This window comes from Channa argus, chromosome 7 (assembly GCF_033026475.1).
Source record: "Channa argus isolate prfri chromosome 7, Channa argus male v1.0, whole genome shotgun sequence".
NCBI classification, from domain to species: domain Eukaryota; kingdom Metazoa; phylum Chordata; class Actinopteri; order Anabantiformes; family Channidae; genus Channa; species Channa argus.
Window position 1 is genome coordinate 5,915,886 of NC_090203.1, and position 21,126 is coordinate 5,937,011.

At 38.1% G+C, this 21,126-nt stretch overlaps 1 protein-coding gene across 2 annotated transcripts; it reads right to left on the minus strand.

Annotated features, from left to right (window-relative positions):
* Positions 1–4,970: 4,970 nt before the first annotated feature.
* Positions 4,971–21,117, minus strand: bag6 (BCL2 associated athanogene 6). 2 transcript variants are annotated; one of them, XM_067509794.1, is made up of 25 exons: positions 20,977–21,117; positions 19,254–19,346; positions 19,041–19,158; positions 18,140–18,354; positions 16,066–16,137; positions 15,862–15,984; positions 15,566–15,762; positions 14,967–15,099; positions 13,320–13,520; positions 13,150–13,240; positions 12,659–12,709; positions 11,854–12,200; positions 11,686–11,758; positions 11,242–11,576; positions 10,029–10,287; positions 9,746–9,915; positions 9,579–9,632; positions 9,025–9,133; positions 8,697–8,821; positions 8,078–8,212; positions 7,760–7,816; positions 7,427–7,651; positions 6,605–6,712; positions 6,368–6,514; positions 4,971–5,775 (listed from the first exon to the last, which is right to left on the minus strand). In XM_067509794.1, exons 2-25 carry the CDS (start codon positions 19,332–19,334, stop codon positions 5,680–5,682), a joined length of 3,522 nt encoding a protein of 1,173 aa, XP_067365895.1. In that variant the 5' UTR covers positions 19,335–19,346; positions 20,977–21,117; the 3' UTR covers positions 4,971–5,679. The 2 variants fall into 2 exon arrangements, with proteins under 2 accessions (XP_067365895.1, XP_067365894.1); XM_067509793.1 differs by having other exon boundaries at positions 13,018–13,240.
* Between the last annotated feature and the right edge of the window lie 9 nt (positions 21,118–21,126).

A 21,126-nucleotide genomic window follows, 5' to 3' on the forward strand; every position in this document is an offset into this window, starting at 1 on the left:
TCATTTGCTGGAAGGTTATTTACCTTGAAGGATGGAACACCGAAATAAATGAACTTCAATTTGCTGTCTATTATATATGAAGTGAGAAAACAGTTTTGTGTCTATTCTAAAGTTACATGCTTCATATATGATACTTGCATTTGCAGGAAACACAGTGTGGCATTTTTTTATTTATTTTTTGCAAAGGTAATGAATACATAGCAAAGTGAAGTTCGTTTATTTTGCTTGTTCCATCTTTCAAGGCAATACCATCAAACAAAATACTAAATAATTAATGTTTTTACTGGGTAGGTAAAAATTGGGTAAATATGATGATAAATAATATGATAAATATGGAAAAGTGGTCAACATCCTTTTCTTCCAAGTACTTACCGTAAAATAAATCCTATAAATCCACCGTGAGGCTTGTTAATGCTTACTGAGTGGATACTATCATTGAGTATCAGATTAGTTTCAACTTTTTTTTTAAAGTAGCCAGAAAGAATCTCACTTCTGAGCCATTTTTTTCGCTGCCTGCTCTAAATCCACTCCACTCCCCCTAAGTAAACCTGGAGAACCAGCCATTGATAAGAGACTTCAAATAAGGTTCCTTGAAGTCAGAATTAGTACAATTCGGCCGTTGCTGTCAGTAAATGTACCACTCAAAAGTGGCCTCTTTTGAGAAATGGAGAGACAGAGAGCAGTGGTGGTTGAAAGTGAAATAGACCAAGTTGAAAAGAGCAAAATTAGTGAGTGTTTCACAGCGGTTATTTCCTAAAGTACAAACAAACCCATTCACACCCCTGCACAGTTCTGCAGGAAGGATTTTTATGTGAATGCAGCTGTAGTGCACACATCCTGCTCAGATGAGAGAGAGTGTGTGTGTGAGTGTGAGTGTGTGTGTGTGTGTGTGTGTGTGTGTGTGTGTGTGTGTGTGTGTGTGTGTGTGTGTGTGTGTGTGTGTGTGTGTGTGTGTGTGTGTGTGTGTGTGTGTGTGTGTGTGTGTGTGCGCGCGCGCGTCAGACAAACTGAGAACGATCATAATCAATACACTTTTATCTGTAGCCTATGTGGTCTTTTTTAGAAAAGAATCCATAAGTCATGTTCATTCTGTGCCCTGTAATCTCAGAATATGTGCTGAACCTATGCTTTACTTTGCTTGTCACATCCAGTTTCACACAAAAGCAGGTCATTCATGTAAATGGCTCTTTGCTCACCACTTAACAGGATGCCAACCAGGAACTGCTCTCACTGCTTACAGCCCTCTGATTGGATAATGAACTCAGCAGACGGTCCAACGTGTTTACCCAGGTGTCTGTGAACTCAAATAGCCCTGCTGCTGCACTGCCAGCATCTTAGTAAAGCAACATTGTGCAACCCATGTAATTATCTGCGTTCTATATATAGGTCACTGATTCATTCGCAAAAAGACTGTTCATTTCAGATATGTAATCAAAGGGTGGATGCTATCACGTCTTATTCAGTCACTGATACTTTGTGGATTGGTTCATCATTGTCTCTTGACTGTTTGGCTGTGCAGCTTTTAAAATGAAATATTTATATATTAGTTTGGCTTTTATCAGAGTGCACCTTGAACAGTGAACATAAAGAGGATTAAGATTAGCAAATTCAAATAAATGTCAGCATGAAGTCCTGTTTATTTCAAGTTATGCTTGTGTTTTACAGTATTTGTAAAAGACTGTGGTGCCACACACTGTTTATTAGTTTCTTTCAATCTTCTCATTTCGCATCTGCTTAGCGATGTGTGAGACTGGGTCTGAGCTAGATTTGCTTTTGTGGCCGCCCATGTTCTTTACTTACTGCAACAAATTACCGAACAAACTACTTTAGACTCAGGACTTTTCCACAGGAGACCGGGGGGCGAGACTTTGTGCGCTTTAATAACGATCGTAGTTTTGAATGTAGTTTTTTGTATATATCAAGTCGTTCCTGTAGATTCCAATGCCAACAACTAAGTGCACCTGTATCGTCAGATAGTAGCGCTCCTGGAAGGAAGGGGCTCTGAGGTGCTACTGGGTCTTCGAGATTGTACCAGTCTAATAAGGATACAGGTGCTGACTCTTGTCCAGCCCCTTTGAGCACATGGAGGACCTCGATATTGCTCGTGTACTTCAACCCATTTAAGGCCTAAAGGCAAATCCCAAAATGAGTTTTTAATAAGTGTGGTTGTGTTTTCTGGTATAAAGTAACACAAAAAGGGAAGATTTGATGTTCTGCTCAATGCTCTACACCTAGAGAGATGTACAGTATTTGATGGCAACCTACAGGACAAACTAATGACTTTGGTTACTGCAGGAATAAAGACACTGTGTGAAGGCGTGATTTGCTTTGGCTGGTGTTGCCAGCGCTTTCTGCAATAACAGAAACCCAGTGGACCTCATCTTGTTCAGCGCATGTAGTGAATCTTTTGTTCCTGTCACCAGGCAGAACAGTAATCATATCCTAATCTTAATTATTATGAGGAATTCTGTCCATACGTATTTGGCACCTTGACCTTTCGGCTAGAAAGGTCAAAACTTTACTTGTGGTCGAACCTTTACACTCTTTCAACCAGACATTACACAATAGACAACAAAAAACAAAATGCATCTATCAATATCCCAATATTCCATGTTGGTTTTACTAAAGATAACAAACCGGCTGCTTTCTGCACCTGTAGTTTTTTTAGATGGCTTTTTGAAATACATTAAAATGTCAGTGTCAATATGAAAGTGTTTGTAATATTTGACTTATTGTGGTAACTTAATCATATCCATCCATGTTTATTTTCTATATTTGTAAGAGTCACAGATAAACTAATAATGAATTACTTATTTATTTTAATATGATATATAAAAACCCGCAATTACAATGCCCCTTACAGAAAGTTAAAAAAATTTAATAAAAGTGTTATTTTGTAGTGACCACTTTATATTGTGATGCTCTCAGAACAATTTTCAACTTTTGTTGCCCAAATTATGAGGTTTGTATAAAGTTTAAAAGTGAAAAATCAGCTAAAATGACAGGAAAAGGAACTACTTCCAGGGTCAAAGGGTATTTGGAGAACAAGCAGAGGAAGCACATGGTGAGTTTTATTTTGTCTATTATTTATCAAATCATTTACAATAACTATAGTCACCTTTGAATTACATCCTGCTCATCTTTATATCTACAAATGTCTCTGTGCTGGGAAATTCCATCTTTGTGCTCGCTCAGAAAGTTTCCTCAAGTTTTCCTGCAGTGCAGGAAAAGTCTAACTTTACTTTGCATTACATTTGACATATTTGCTTGAGGGGAAAAAACTAAAATGGTTCATCAGTGTTGCAAGTCTTAAGCAGTTGATCATTTAGCTGTGCAACAGATTTTGACACTGAATGTACATAGCAGAAATTCCTATTGGAAGTCAAACCTTTGTCATGTCACCAACTGACAGACTAGGACACATTCCGTGTGCAGGCTTTTGTAACCATGTTTTTATATACAGTAATTGATATCTTGACAAACAAGACTGGTTTCCTGCTCTGAGGAAGCTTGTTAAGAGAGAACGTAATTGAATTTCCAGTAAAACATAAACTTACCTCGGTTATCCGGGTGTAGTTATCCTGAAGTTGAGTCATGTCAACTGGACTTACTTTTCTTTCCTTTCTGTTTCACTGTGCAAGACGTATATTATATGTTGTAGAACTGTATGTTTTCTGATTTTTACTCCTAGCCCTACTTTGATAACTCAACTATCTTCAATACTTGATTGCTTAACAAACAAGTGCATCAGTGCTAAAAAAGTAATTGCTTTTTTTGCAAGTACATTTAGCTGCTAATACTTGTACCTTGACCTGTAATGGACGAAGATGTTGATGATCTGAGTACTTCTTGCATCACTGCATTTTCCTCTTCATACACAGTGCATTTTCCTTTTTTACTTTTAGCACCAAGTGATGAAAAACAAGCACCAAAGTCCATCGAGCATCAGAAATACCTCTGACCACAGAAATGAGATCAAGTTAAGGAGGCAGCACAATCAAGGTAAGTCAAAGTCAGACACATGACATGCAAAAATTGTCTCTTCAAAAAGAATAATCCCCCCCCCCCCCCTTTTTTTTAGCACCCTTCATGTAGAGTTATGCAATTCAGCTTTCCTAATAGAAACCTAATATAGTATTGGGAATCAAACTACAACCCCCTTTCCAAACAAGTTGAGACAATGTGTAAAACCCTATTAAAATCAGAATGCACTAATTTGCAAATCTCATCAACCCATATTTTATTTACAATAGAACATAAGCATCATATCAGAAGTTGAAACTGAGACATTTTACCATTTCACAGAAAATATTAGCTCATTTGGAATTTGATGGCAGCAACACATCTCAAAACAATTGGAGCAGGATGATGTTTACCATTGTGTAGCATCCCCTCTTCTAAAAACAACTGTCTGTAAACCTCTGGGAAGACCAGTTTTTATTTATGTCTTACACATTATCCCAAATCTTTTTTTTTTTTTTGGGGGGGGGGGGGGGGGTTGTACATTTAAATAGTATTTAAACTTTTGATCCTAATGCATATAAAAAATGCAAAGTAAGAAACAATATACCAAAAAAGCCAACTTATAATATAAAATTAGACAACAGGTAGACAACAAAATACTCGAGGAAACAACACATTTTGAAATATATATTTAAAATATTCAAAACCAAATTGAGAAAGCAGAATAATACCTTTAAAACCTCCAAGTGACGTCATCTGCAGGTGTTGTTCAGCTCAGTAGACAGAAATTTTAATGTGGGAAGTGTAAAATCATTAATGTACATTTTCGGCCTAAACTAAAGCCATAGCAAGCAAGTTAAAATTGGTGAAGTTGCCCTTTAAAAACCTGCGTTACCCTTTGGTTTGTAGTTAAAAAAATATATAAACGTATTGTCGCCATCTAACGGCCAAACAATGTAATTGCATTTATAAAACATTTTCTCTCCATTAAATTTTACATTCCAGCGGTAAATCTTATACTTTATTATGTGACAGACATGTTACTAGTTACTTCAGAAATAATCAGGTTAAGATTCAGAATACATAATTGTACAATAAATACACAGATGATTCATTGTTATAAACTATTTCAAGGTAAAACACAATCCCAGAAAACTGGCAGTTATTTGAGTCATCTGGACTAATTATTTTGAAATATGAGACTAATATTATAAAGGAGCATATGTTTTGTTCTTTTTTAAACTCTCAAACACATCTCAAAATGTGTACTCTCTTGCATTGTATCAAGACTTTTATTAAGCGTACTGTACATTCATGTACCAAACAGCATGTTTCACATGAAAGTAGACTCATGCACTCAAGGTAAAGGAAAACCCAGGCTCATATTAACGACGCAACACAAGGATAGAAAGACAAAAGAAATGCAGATGTTTTCAAATAGAATTAAAGTAATCTGATTTTGTCAAACTTAAAATTTATTACCAGTTTTAATACGGAACATTCTCAGCAGACTTGGACAAAAATAAAAACAAAACAATAAATAGGCACTATGGGAAGTCGTCACATAAGCAATAGGCAATCAGTCAGCAGAGCTGCTGACTGCTTAAAACAGTACACAGACAGTTTGGGTGGATCTGCAGAGTGGTAGTCAGAAAAGAAAGGGAAAAAAAAAATTACAGATGAAGAACTAGGGTGCTGGTTGGTTATTAGTTGAAATTATGAGTCTGATGAAAAGGCTCTGTGTGCGTTGGGGAACTGCTGAGAGCTGAAGTCGGGGTCTTCCCTTACTCGTTTCTTGATGTCGGATTTAACCTGGAAGGAAAAAACAAACAAACACGTAAGGACGTGGAAGCAGTAGGTCAAAAGTTGGGTGGTACTTAGAAATGTGACCACTGGAATAATGAATCTGTAGTATTCCAAAGTGAATATGATTTTACAAATAGATTTTTTTTTAACAGTTTTGTCTCATTTAATGTAGAGCTTCTAGCAATTGCTTTAATTTAAGGATGTGTGAGCAGAGAGCCCCCTATAAACCAAATGAATTCCAACCCAGGGAATTGTAATTTTTCTAGCATTTTCCTTGACCGTTAGTTGTAAAATTATGTACTTGTCTCAAAGCAAACACTAAAAATAAAGATAAAACTGCTCATTCTGACACCTGGGAAAACGAGGAAAGGCATAGCGCATAAAGTTCTAGGGACAGTACATGGGGAGGTTCCCCCTTTGCCAGTTGTAACTTTTTTAGGGGATTTTTAGGTTTAGGTGATGGGGGCTGGGTGACTGTTGGTAGGAGCTAAAACGATTCCTCAGTTCCTGCGATATGGACACAAAAAAGGGAGGACATCTGACCTCAGTTCTATGAATTATGAAAACGTTCTTCTGATCCTAAAGCACCTTCATTTACCTGCTCTGCATACTTTTCCTTCACTTCCTGAGTCTCCAGATCATCTTGTAATCGCTCAGCAGAAGTCATGGGCTTCACTCCCGCTGTCCTGGCAGCCTGACTCACTGCATCAGAGAGGGAGAGGAGGCTTCCACTGCTCTGTCCAGTCTGAAAATACAAACACAATTTAAAGGTAAGGACAGGGGACATTTGTATGTGATAAGCTAAGTGATGAACGGACTTTACGGACTTTATTACCTTGCGGCGTTTAGCCGGCATGCCATGCAAATACGCATCAGACAAGGGAGGCTGAGCCTTCATCTTCCTCTGGGTGATCATATCACATCTGATGATGGGGACCCATTCCTACAACACATACAGTAAATACACAGGAAAAGTGAGGCTCACACATGATTATTCTAAATCCCCGTGAATTTAATTTAAAGGACAGGTTCACACTCTTCCAAATAAAGACCAATACATGGAGGAGGATCTAGTACTAAAATAATACGAAAACTTTCAACTACCTCAGACTGGCAGAGCTTCATATTTGGTGTGACTAAAGTTCAAAAAAATACATTTTCACAGAAAGTCAAACTTTTATAATGTAAAAAAAATTGTTACTATGTAAAATGTACTTTTCACTTAACCTTTCAAAGTACTGAGTTCAAGAAAATAAAATTGATTTAAAACAGTCCAACTATATTTTTGCAATATTTATGTTTATTTGGCCATAACAAAGCTATATTTTGTTAAGTCCAAAAACTATTGAAAACCACACCACTGAACTGGGTTTTTTTTTCATATGCAGCAGTAAAAAATGAATTTTGGTAAGAAAACTTCAACTGTGCGTGGCCTTTCCAATGGTGTTTTATTCTAAAGTCATAGCTTTAGAATAATTAAAAATTATATTATTATTTAAAAGAAGAAAATGTTCTTGATGGTTGACAGTTGGTTATCCAGAGAAACCAGTGCACTGGACAGGACAGTAATGACTACGTTTTTTTTTTGTGTGTGTGTGGAAACAACAAAAAGATGAATCTTAACTAAAAACAGTAATAATACTGTGGGGAGTCTTACAGGGGGAACAGCAGCTGCCCAGGATTCCGACTCTCCAGCAGACTCCTCGCTTCCTCCCTCAGCTCCTGCTGTTGCCTTGTCGCCACCCAATGGTACAGCTCCACCTGAGGCACCCAAGTCCCCCGGCAACACCCTTGTCTCTCGTGACAATGCTCTTGTGTCGTGTGACACAGACATGGCCTCCTCTGCTGTGGTGGCTGCAGCCGGTGAGAGGGTGTCCCCAATCTTTGGAAATGGAGAACAGCAAAATAATTGAACTGAGAAGGAAAAGCAGTACCTAAGATCTCAAAGAGTGCTCACCTGAAAAGGAAATTAAAGACATGCCATACTTACCGCTGCACTTGGTGCTCGTTCAGCCTCTTGTGTGCCAGCTGCAGAAGACTGATCTCTCTGTGAAACAATGTCATTTAATATTTATTAGGTGTTTCAGAAAGTAACATGATATGTAACAGCCATCAGATAAGCGGGACTGCTTTCTCTGCATGTAACGAGTTTACATATCAATGCAGAATAACCAAATTTGACCATTATAGAAACAAAACAACCAGATTTTAAAACTGCAACTAACATTGTGTCCATCCTTAAGTTGAGAAGGAGCCATTACCACTGACCTCAAAGTAACCATAAATATTTTGAAAATCTGTCCATTACCTGTGTGTGAACTATGTAGTTCTGGATTTGCTCCTGTGTGATGGGGATGTGCTCCAGAATGACTTGCAGCCTCATTGTCATCATGCTGGTCATCCAGTTGACCAGGCTGGGGCTGATGTCGCTGGACATCCGCCGCTGAAGCCAAAAAGTAGGTTTAGCTTTAACTCTTGTTTATTAATACTTGTAATGTCTGGTGGTTATCTGCAGTGATTTTTAACCACTAATTCACTGATTCTTGCTTACTAGTTATAATTTGCTTTTGTTTAAGCAAAGTGGTCAAAAAAAAAGAATATTTATAATATAAACATATTCAAATCTGGAGTGTATGACAAAATGGGGGGTTAAAAAATGAACAGGAAAAATAAATGTACGTATAAGAAACAGAGTAAAGAACTGTCAAATAAATTGAGTATACTCAAAAAGAAACTTCTAATTTATAACTTTTGGAAGGATAAAAAAATGCAGGTTATGACGCTTTTAGCATCAATGTCTACCTAAAAGAGACATGAATTGTAATGATTTCTCCATCGTTTTTTCACCTACAGCACACTGTGTTGAATGGAGCAGAATCCTAATTAAAACAAAGAGGTATTAGATTAGTGAAAGATTCTGTACTGACTATACGGTGGTTGATGACTGTAGTGAGAGCTCTCTGGTCTCCTCTCAGGCAATGCAAGTTCAGGGCAAGACATTCAAACAGCGCTTGGTTACACATCTGTAGTAGTTGAGGCCCAAATGAGTCATCTAGATGAGAGAAATATTAATATTCAATAATTAGCAAGATTCATTTTCTACATTTATGGAAGTAACAAATACTGTATAATTATAACACACTGTCTACAGAGACATGCAAGAAAATGTTTTTGAAAATACTAATTTGATTAACTTTGGTGCTGCAATCTACAATTGCAACCAATGGTGGAAGCACAAAACTGACTGAAGTTTACCAGTGCAACGCAGAATGTGTGTGGCGATGTGGGTCAGCTGGTGTCTGAAGAAAGACATATTGGTCTGAGTGATATCAACACCTTCTAACACTGTGACGGATGACTCTCTCTGTGGGGGAGAATTTAAAGAAAACAATTTTTAGGAATTATAGGAAACGTTAGACGACTACATATGCAAAACATCTCTTGATTTCTTAGGTAATGAATCTTCACAACTCAACAGGTAGAGCTGAAATACAATATCATGTAGATGAATTATTGCTCTATATTTGTCATTTGCTTTCAAGTTTCCATAAAAAAATAAAACCAACCTATTGAGAATTTTTTAAAACTATGCCTCACAGAAATTCTGATAATTCCCACATCATCCAAGCAAATATTGCCATAATCTGCTCTCAAGTCACTGCTTCAAATATAGATCTCATTTATTGTGCGTTGTAACTGGCAGTAATGTTCAATACTGGAGACTGATTTTCTAGTGACATACTACACAACATAATGTATGTAAGGAATGATGCAAGAACAATATCAGACGTGGACATTTAACCACTCACAAAGCTCTCGGTGATGTACTCCTCCAGTTCATTGACAAGACTGTCAGCAGCTTCCTGGGGGAAAATAACAGGCAACATTAGTAAAACTAAACAAATAATATATACCAAAGAATTCCAGGCTGAAAAATCTATCTAAAGATATCAACAAGTATTTTGTAGGCACTGACAGCAATGTTCTGATCAGTGGGCTCTCTGCCATTGAGGTAGTTCTGGGTGAAGAACTGGGACAGCTGTGGCTGGATGCGCCCCAGAGGCTGGTGCTGGCCATGAAGCAGCATCACCAAGTCTGACATCGTAAATGTCTGGCAAACCAACATCAGTAGTTCTCCAAAAAACCCTGGGAAGTATAATTAAACAAAAGCAGATATAAAAAAGATGATGCAGGAAAAATCAGAGTCAAATTTAGATTACTTTATAATATGCTTGTTGCCCTCAGCTGCTGTTCTTTACCAGTGGGATCCTCTGGACTGATGAAAATGTTGGTTGCCTGAGACAGCCTCTGCATAAACTGAGCAATGCTCTCTGTGTCATTCTGGGCCTGGCCCAGAGAACCCATCATGGTGCTTAGTACACCACGAACGATGCCTGTGAACAGTTCTGGGTTGAGGACTTCAGCGGCTGCAGGTGGGTTAGGTGTAGCATTGGGACCTGTACTTGGAGCTGTATTAGTACCAGAGGGAGGTTGGGGTGCAGAGAAGATGGGTTGGGCCTAGAAATTAAATGAAAAAAAAAAGCTTAAGTCATCATTTGCTAATAACTTCTTTTTTTTTTTTTAAATTGTGTGTAATTTTATTCAAGATTTTGTTCAAGATTGAACAACTTTATTGATTCCATAAGGAAATTGTGTTGCCTTGTTACAGCTGCTCTCCAAGTGAAAGTAGAAAGGAAAAGAATTTCCACCAAACCAAAACAACAAATACAAACGTCTGATCAATAAGTAAGACAAAAAACCCAGGTAGCGCAGTAAAATAAATGAAATAAAATAATACTAATTGTCCATTTGGGGATACGTTGAACGGGGGGTGAGTTTAATGGCCATTGGTGTTCTGTGGAGCACTTTACTGTCAGTCTCTGGCTGAAAGTGGTCCTCTGTGCAGCCAGCACTCAGCATTCTCCTCTCAGTCACAACATGCAGAGGGTCAAGCTCCAAGAGCCCACCGCCAACAGTTTAATGTCCAGGCAATAGACTCTTTTACAGTATCGTGACCAGTGTGACACCACCTGTTCGTTATGTAGACGACCAGGCCCCCTCTTTTCCTCTTTCCTCTGATACGCCTGCACTGTACTGATGCATGTGTTGGACATACTGTCCCGCGCCATGTCTATGTGAAACACACTACTCTACACTGTCGAAATATTTTCCTTCCTCACCAGTGCAGTCAACTCGTCCCCCCCATGTTCTCCATGGATCTCGCGTTGCTCATAATTATAATGTTCTATTATGAATAAAATATGGGTTGACAAGATTTGCAAATCATTGCATTCTATTTATGTTCACATTTTCACATGGATTTCATATTTCAGATGGAAGGAAAATACATTTTCTAAGAATGAAAATCACAGAGATCATATCCAGGCTCTTGTCTCAGTCGTACACAGATTTGTAAGCAGTTTTTATACAAAATCTATTCACTACACCCAAGTTGAACATTCATACACTGACCTGCTGCATGAATTCACTCACTCCCTGGATGAAGGCTGGGACACCAGATGTGGTGACTGTGATGGAGGGAGCTCTTCCAGGGTCTGCACCGGCCACACCAGCTACCCCAAGGAGAGAACCCAGGAGCTGGCTGAGATCTGGGGGCATCTCCTGGGATTGGGGCTCACTAGGGGTGGTCTCAGGTTGACTTGGTGGGGTAGCAGTGTTAGCAGTAGGTGGAGGTGTTGGACTCGAGTTGGAAAAAGAAAAGGAGGATGATGAGGAAGTAGAAGAGGAGGAGGAAAATGAGGAAGACGAGGATGTTGATGAGGAGGCGGATGTGACTGTTTGACCAGCTGTAAAAACATAAAAAAAATATCAATGTCAACAAGTGCTGAGCGGTCACTTTAAGCTTCAAGCTATTACATTCATGGAAAATATGCTCTTAATCTTAATTTAACTTACGCATTTGTCCTGGCAGCAGCAGCTGTCCAACCAGCCCACTAATCATCTGGTTGAGAGCCGCAGGGTTAAAAGCCTGTGGAGCAAGATTTTTAAATTTCACAGAAATGCAGATAATGACAAGGTTAACTAGTCTCAAAAACCAAATAAATCAGAAAACATTATCCTCACCTGTCCTGGCTGCTGACCAGGCATGGCAGCTCTTACATTAATTGTAGTTCCTCGTGTTCCAAAAGTTGGAGATGGCATGTTGGGTGCAAAGGGTGGTCGAGTGAAGACAACCCTGGCCTGGGGGCCAGCATGAGGAGGTGGTGGGGGAGCCGTAGGGGTAGTGGTGGGTGTGTTAGGACCTGTTGTAGTAGTTGAAGAGTTGGCTGTGGAGCTATAGCCAGGAGGGGTGGGCTGGGGTGCGGCTGGTTGGCCAGTAGTAGCAGCGGTAGCAGCACTACTAGCTACAGCAGCTGCGTATTGGCTGATCTGTTGCATGAGATTCCGCATAAAATCAGGGGGAAGTGCACCTGAGGGAGCAAACACACAAATATATTAAAAAACCATAATTTATGTCTGTCAGCAGGATTATTAAGGGTCAGGAGATTAATGCTTTAGGGCTGCATTCATAGTTATTTCTATTATAAATTAAGTCCTTAGTTCAGTCAAGTGAAAATTGTACACCATTTCCAACAGCCTGAGTTGGTGTCCTTTTGTCCAACCACCAGTAAAAACACGCAGATTCGCACTAAAGAGACATATTTTTTCAATTTTGTTTGAACACTGACAAAGACAAACAATTTATTATCATAAATATTTACCAACAAAATATCTGTCAATCATTTAATCCTTTTTTTTTTTACAGCTCTACAAGACTTTACTGAACCTAACTGTTGGAAACAGAGACAAATTCTAATGAAAATGTTTTACAGGATCACTGAGTGATGTAAAAAGTAATATGCCAAATGCATTATCAAATGGCTTGTACCTTGTTGTCCAGGCATTTGCTGACCAGCTGCTGCAGGGTTTGCACCGGGGCCTGAACATACACAAAAACAAAATGCAAATGGTTTGAATTCCATTATAAAACCCATTACCATTGCCAGTGTATCTCTGTCCACAGACGTACATTTACAGTAAAAGAGGCATCATTTAACAAACGTAGAAAAAAATATCTATTATTGATCACATGCATTTATTGATCAGTCAATAAAGGCTTGTGGCCGCAGAGAGAGTAGTGCGGTCTGTAGTCATTTTACTCCAATGCACTGCCACCCAGCAAAATAATACACAAACAGTTTTGATGAAGTAGAGCATTCAATCAGTGGCAGGTAGGGGACAACACACCGTCCGTGTTCATCTGCATCATGACCACCGGGACTGCCTGGTGGCTGATCCTGATGACCCGGGGGCCAGCCTGTCCCTGCCCAGCCTGCTGATTGGACGGGGAAGTCTGAGAGGGGGAGGTCTGTCCCTGACCTGCCTGTTCGGACTGGCTGGCCGACTGAGTGGGCGGGGCTTGTCCCTCAGTGCTGTTAGCCGCAACAGTCACTGTGGCACCCAGGTTCATCTGTCAGTGAAGATACAAGTGCAGTCAGTCTACCTGAAATATTGATAATAAAAATGTTCAACTTTTCTGTTTTACACACTTGCACTGGGATGTGGTGGTGCACAGCTCCTGGCAGAGTGACCGGGGTGGCATAGTGAGAAAAAGGCCGGACTACATGTAGATGGCGGGGTACAGGGCTCATAAGGTTTATTCGCAGGTCACTGAGGGCCACAAGAGCATTACCAAGGAGACGCAGACACTCCCATGTAAGCACAAGTGTTTGTTGGTCCACCACTAGCTCCTGTGGCAGAAAAGAAACCAGCTAAACACACAGAATTTTGAACATAAGACAACAGTAACTGAATATGAAGGCTAGGCTTCACCTTCAGGCAAACTGGAGACATGTCATATTTGGACATCAAAAGGAACTATAACATTCAAAATGCTTATGAAGGCAAGCCAGACTTTAACAGATAAAACCTTGGGACCAAGGTAAACATATCTATTATATATCTAAACCAATACTTTTGTGCATGAAAATGAGCGAAACATTGTGAAGTGGCATAGTAGCAGTCCAAGGACAAATAAATTAAACCGCTTTGAGCTTGGCTCAAATTGTCCACCATAATTGCTCCCTTGGCTCAGGGTTCGACCAATACGTGTACACTTATATCACTCAGAGTTTCTGTTTTGTTGGGAGAATTCCTAACCTAAAGTAGTAGCTATAAAATCCTTGAAAATTGCATTCTGAGAACTATTATTTTTTAACTAATTGTTGACCCATTATAGTTCCTTTAGTGCTAATAGACAAAAAAGTGGGTACTTCTGCCAATAGTTCTAAGAAGTGTGAAATTTTTCCTCCAGTCAGAAAGGGGTTAAAATCTTATGTAAACCAATTTGATTTCTGACTAAACTTCCTCTTATGAAAGTTATTGTTTGTCTTAAATTCTTCTGAAGTGAACAACGGCGTGTGCAGTGTCTCATGATCATATTTCACACAATTAGCTAGTCTAGTATTATATTTTGGGCTTTGTTACAGCTTGACTAGGGTCTGTGAGCATGCCTTTCCTATTTACAGTCATTTACAAAAGTTACTACATTCTCTTTTAATACTATGTTTTTTGTGTGTAAAACAATAGCAGGTCCTTGTATTAGGCAAATGAAACAAGAACATAACTTGTTTTAACTGTGCCATTTTTTAATTGACAAAAATGAAGCCAAAAAGGGGGAAAAAAAAGTGGGCAATATCAAGTACCCCTTTGCTGCTTTTTTTTGCTTTAGGTTTTAATTGTCCATATTTTTTCCTTTTAGTTTCATTTTTGGTAAATAATGTTTAGTAAATAAGTTATATTTTGTTGTACATTTGAAACAAAGAATTAAAAGATGGGGTACAAACTTTTGCACACAACAATATTAAAGCAATCCACATTGAGGCAGTATTAAAAATCTCTCCTATTTCAGCTAATAATAGGTTTCACTGTGTGTGTGTGTGTGTGTGTGTGTTTGTGTAACCATATGGACCCCACTCAGCTGTACTTTAGTGCTGATAACCAAATATTATAATGCCAGCACACTGATAAGACAGATTACATATAATTTACATAATTTACATCTGTATGCAAGTTATGGTGTTGTGAGCATTGCAACAGTAGCCTTTACCTAAAAACATTCAACTGTGACAGTATGAATCTAGATCTATCTTGGTTCAACTATCCGGTTATTTATTATTTTGCAGCTCAAATCCTACTGTATTATTGTTGTATTCTGCAGTAGTGGCTGTCTCCAGGATGGTGTGAGCTCTCTGTATGAAGGGCTGTAGTCTCTCCTCCACCCTCCGAAGCTCAGATAACATCTCTGCCAGCTCAGCTGGGCTAGGATGACTAGGAGGAAAAAAGAAAGGGAAGACAAGAATTATGTCATCAGATGTCATTCCTGTAAATTATTATTTACAGGAAAGGACATACAGTCAGTGTAAAACATGCATCAATTTACATGTCTATCTCACAAATTTTTTTTACCTGTGGTAAAACCAATTAATCAAAATTGCTTGTATCAACTAGAAAAAGCATTTCCAAAAAGATAATGCACTGTGAATGCTTCGGTCCTGAAAGAATGTTCCAAGAAAACTTGGAAAAAAGCTGAACAGTTTTTCCTGAAATAGTTGAAATGAAATGTTGCGTCTTTATATACTGGTTAAGCAAACTTCAAAGCCAGTTAGCCTTACAAAAGGCAATTATATGATGTCATTGATAATATTTATAATAGGATTAGGATATGATTTCTGTGAATGCTGGAGCACACACAGTAGACAAGTAAAAATATGAGTTGCTAAGCAAGATGTCTCACTTGGGTCCAGGTTGAGGTGTTGGTCCCTCAGACTGTGCTGAAGGGTTGGGTACATGTGGTGGGGTTGTAGGAGGTGGGGACGTGTCCATGGGCTGGGCAGAGGGAGAGGGAGTTGAGGTTGTAGAAGATGATGAGGGAGGGGGGGGAGCAGCAGCAGAAGTTGTTTCCGCTTGAGAGGAGGTATCGCTCGCCCGAGCCTGTCAATAGACACATGACGACAAGTGTACTTGTTGCAAACAAGGATGCGATTTTTCTAAAGTCTGGTTAATAATGTAATTCGAAGGTTTAGATCTAACCTCCATTCTGTGGATAAAATCATTTAGGTCTCGCAGCAGGGTTTCTGCTAACACCAGCCTCAGCCTGGGCTCACTCTGCACTGGTTGGTCCATATCAATGTGTACATTCACGGACCCATTGCTCTGAAACAGAACAGATGAATGTTTACATAACAGGCTTATGCTATGTGGGGTCATATACAAGCAGAATGTATAACATCTTACTCCAGTGCTGGTTGTGACTCTGGCATTCCTTGCATTTTCTCCCATGCCAGACACCATCTGCTGAACTGACATCTTTAAACGAGAAAACGGCAGAGTTGATTTACCTTTATCTTTATCAGTTAATAGGGAAGACAATCCTTCTGATAGTTATGATATAAACATGGCTAACTAACATACGCTCACCGGCCATTTTTTTAATGCAAACCTTCAGATGTGTGTCAGGCATTAACAGCCTATAGACTAAGTTTTGAAGTCATAGTTGGTTGTGTTTTGCTGACTGGACTGCATTATTTTCGTGTCTGTTTCTAATAATCTGCCCTCTTTATGTATGTAACTAAAGAGGATAAAAATAACACTGGACTGCATGACAAGCGAGAAGCCTAAACTCAAATTATCTTTAATTATGTTCCTCAAGTATGACATAATTAGGAAATTGCTAGAATAAATCTGACTATTATTTAATTGGAAAAAAGCATTTCCAAAAAAAGAAAATTCACTGTGAATGCTTTGGCTCCGAAAGGATTTTCCAAGCGAAACAGACAAAAGCTGAACTGTTTTTGCTGAAATACCTGAAAGTTTTCGTTTTGCTGAAATAGCTGAAACAAAATGTCACTTCCTTATATACTGGTTAGGCAAAGCCAGTTGTTACATAATGTGATGTGGTGGTTTTGTGGTGTCATTGATGATGTAATCAATTATGCCATCAAAACAATAATTTTTAAAAATACTATTAATGATAATGTCCTTTATAAGCTGAAAGTTTTGAAGTTTGAACCGTGTTTCTAGTTGACCACATGCAGTATTTAGGCACCAAAAACATACTAAAGACAGAAGTGAGAATAATAATAACGAGAAAAAGCATTTCCAAAGTTTGAACTGCTATGACCATTATAAAACAACATGTTTAAGTTGAAATCTCAGTTGGTCAAATTATGCAGAACCATTTACATCTCAGTGTGGAGAAAGTCGAAGAGATTATAACAATTGTATAATCAGCGAACCTGGAATGCAGGTAGACTAAAGCCACAAACTAATTTTACCATTTAAATGCTAAAAATGTGAATAAATCATCCAATAGGCTTTTATTTTTAAAGTGTGTTTCCTGTGTATGTGTGTGCGGAAGAAAAACGGTCAGGTAAAGTGTTACCGTTACCATGGCAACCACAGATTTCAATCTGCTGAGTCCCTCACATTCTTCACAACCTGAAGACGGGTTATAAACTGCTCAGTATAATCGTTTATAATATAATATTATAATATACTGCATTGCCTTGCTAAATGTAAAAAGTATTAGTCCTAATAAGACATTTAAAAAACTGTGAGCGGCAGAAGGCTTCACAGAACACGCTTTATTTATAGATACTCAATAATATAAAGAAAGGGAGGCGATTTTAAAACAGCCCTTGTTTGGTATTTGAGTTGAAGAATGTTGGCCCATTTAGAGTGGGTGACCTCACACAAAGTCTAAGTTCTAGCTTCAACTTGTTTTTTTCAACAAATTATACATTAATACTTAAGTATTTTTATGGTCTTTAATTTCTGGACTTCCTTCATAATGGGGTCCAATGGGAGTTTCAGAGAGCACAACACTGAAGAAAAAAAACAAAAAAAAATCAAAACTTAAATCCGGTCACTATTAGAGTTACATTTCCTGAAAGAACATAAAAATACTTAAGTTTTAATGTATAATTTGTTCAGGAAAGATGAAAGTTGACTGAACAAAACAAGTTGAAGCTAGAACTTAGACTTTGTGTGAGGTCACCCACTCTAACTGGGCCAACATTCTTCAATACACACTAATAGAGAAGTTGAAAACTCACCAAAAAGTACCTTAAACTACATTATTCAAAAACTTCATATACTTTTAAAAGTATAATAATCTTAAAAATTATATAAGATACTTAAGCTGAATGTTTTAAAGTTTGAACGTCGTTTCTAGCTGAAAGTATACCAAAGTAGCTATGCGCCAAAAAGGTATGGAAGTCAGAATAACAATAAAAATTAGGATATCATTACTGGAGCACTCACAGTAAATACACTGAACAACCGTAAACATGCCACAAAGCAGACCTACTTGTATCTGCTGGGGGTCCATGATGTTGACAGGAAGGTTGAAGGTGCCTAACATTACGTAGCTGTTAGCATTGCGATCATGTGGAGCCACTTGGTGTGATCCCTGGGAGGACGAGGAGGGACCACTGTCAGCTGAAGACCCTCCTGATCCTGGGGCAGGCTGGGAGGGTGGAGGTGGTGCCCGCTCAACAAGGTGTATGACCTTACCTCCTACATCTGGAGCAACACAGAATTAGTTACATCTGTACAAATGGGAAAGCTGCTTTCAAAATTACTAATAGAAAAAAAAAAAAAAAAAAACTACTTAGGCTAGCAATTCTACATAAAGAGACAAGTACATGAGTTCAATCCACCACATTTGTTTAAAAAAAGATAGTTGAGAATCAACAATGCAATGCATTAAGATTAAGTAAAGTGCCTAATGATGACTTTGTTGGGAAGTGGCGCTATATGATAAAGTTTAATTAAATTCAAGTAAGGCTGCAATTAAACCGTTACATCATTAATCAACCTATTAATAATGTCCTCAATTATTTGCTTGGTCTGGTATGAATAAAGGCTAAAGTAATGTCAACAGTCCCAATTCTAACAATCTTTTTGAGACTATAAAGTAAACCTGGGAACAGTTAAATGTTTTAAATTGGAAAAGCTGAAATCATCAAAAAAGTGAATAGCACTTCATTATCAAAATAGTTTCAAGAAATGTATCCATTAATCAAATAATTGCACATTTAAAATGCAATATATGGCAATTACTTTCTTCCACAGCAAAATACACAAAACTTTAAAAATGTTATAAAATAATATACATTGAACCTACATAAAACTCAAAGTGCACTTTGCACTTTAAACAAGATAAAATTAAGTTTTCCCTTTGTTTAATTAGGCTCTTAGTTACTTACTGTAGTCTGCTAGAGTCCTTTCATCCTGTAACACTCTGCCCTGATAGATCAGCCTCTGCTTATCCACAGGGATACCCACTGAAGGGGCAATGTGCTCCTTGAACTGTTTCACTGTCAACTATAAAAAAGAAGATATATGAGCTATATAGCCTTAAAGGCTGTGTGGAAATAAGCATACGGTCCAGAGTGTGCCACAGGCACTGACTCATTTACCTGAGCGCTGACAGTGTAGGTTCTGCTCTGGGAGTCTAATGTTTTAACTGTCACCTCTATGTCTGCAGTTTGTTCCTCCATGATGTTCCTGTACTATAAAATGAGTAAAAATGAGCAGATATTGAAATCTCAAGGCAAATACCAACATGAATATTTTTCTTTTTCTTTTTTTTTTTTTGATAGAACAGTAGTACTGCCAATACAATAAATAAGTTATTACTGGCCAATATATGCAAAAAATAATTTGACTGAAATGACTATGCAATTTGTCAACAGCTTTAATCCAACCCATCAACTAAAGCTTGAATGACTGCTTCTCTAACCTCTTTTTGGCATGTTTGGTATGACATTTATCATGGACATTCAATTTTTTTTAAATCAGGAAAAGCAAGGTAGGTTTTATCAAAACATATTATACATAGTTGAAGCCATACAACAAACACCCCTAAAGTTCCAACTTGTTTTCTGTGAGTTTAGTTTAGGGTGTAAATGTACATTCATGCTTTTAAACGTCCCTCTGACTACCCTATATAAAAATATGTATCCGGTTCTGTCTTAAAAACTCCTTCAAATGACATCACCCGGAGGAGTTTTTCACCATTAGGAGTTCAGATGATGTCATCTGGAGGAGCTCTCAAAATGTTAGTTGACCATTCTTACAAACTTGATAATCAGAGCAAAGAGATTACATAATCTGAACTGAATGATCCTCCAAGTGATGTCATTAGGAGGCATTTTGCAGCTAGAAGTAGAGAGATATTTTAATGTTGGGACGTTTAATGGCATTTATTTACATGTACTAACCAAACTAGAACCAAAAGTAGCAAATTCAAAGTCCTTAAGATTAACTTACACATCGACCACAATTGTAGCTGGCAAGAAAAGTTGGTAAAATTTCCCTTTTCTGTTTTTACGAAAGGTTCAACAAAACACTGTTTAAAACAGGCTTAACACAAAAAAGTCCAGATTTGACCAGAGTATAGCCAGTAGTGTGTGACGTAAACCTCGTCTTACACCATCTTGATAAGAAAAGCTTAGTGAAATCGTCGTCTTATAAGTTTACAATTCGAATACGCCACTTTCTTAAATCTAACACTGTATTTTAAACGGAATTTAACCTGTCTTGGTTAATGTACCTATGTTTTCACAACGGATTTCGTTAATCAGTTTAACGTTAAGCTTGGTTTTATGTAACGTTAATGTTTGCCTTTAGTCTGGAATAGAGATAACGAGTCTTTTGTGGTTTTCTTTCTCCATTTTTTTTAACAAATAATTTTCCTTACAGAGTTACCAACCCTCGGGCTGTTACCAGATTCTGTAGAAACTTTTTATTCATTCTCAGTACACTTGCCAAGTGACGCTAACTGTTAGCGTTAGCATAACAAAATCAGACAATTAGCTAGGTTAACTAACTTAAGCTAAGAGAGCGTTAACATTAGATGAGGAAAGTTAGCGTAACATGGCTATATATTGCTGGGTCATACAAGGCACTGGCACTTCCCTTTCAGTAATGCGTCATCACTTTAAAGTGGCACGTAAAGCTTATGGCTAAAAACGATAGCCAGACAGCGTTGGAGGCTTTAGCTTACCTTACCTTAGCAACCAGGCAACGAAGCTAACAAGGCTAAGCTAATGCTAAAATACCCGTTCTAAATAGTTTAGCTATCAGTGATAATATGGAATTTTTCTTCAGTTGGCTAAGACGTTGTTTTTGAATTGTTACCTGAAATGACACACTATCCTTTCAGCTTCCCCACTGTATGCAGCAGTTTGTTATCATCAAATAACACGCTAACGACTTCCTAGTGGAAGCTGTAGTACTTGCTAGAAGCTACCAGGATGAAGGATGTGACGACAGGGCGATACCGGAAGC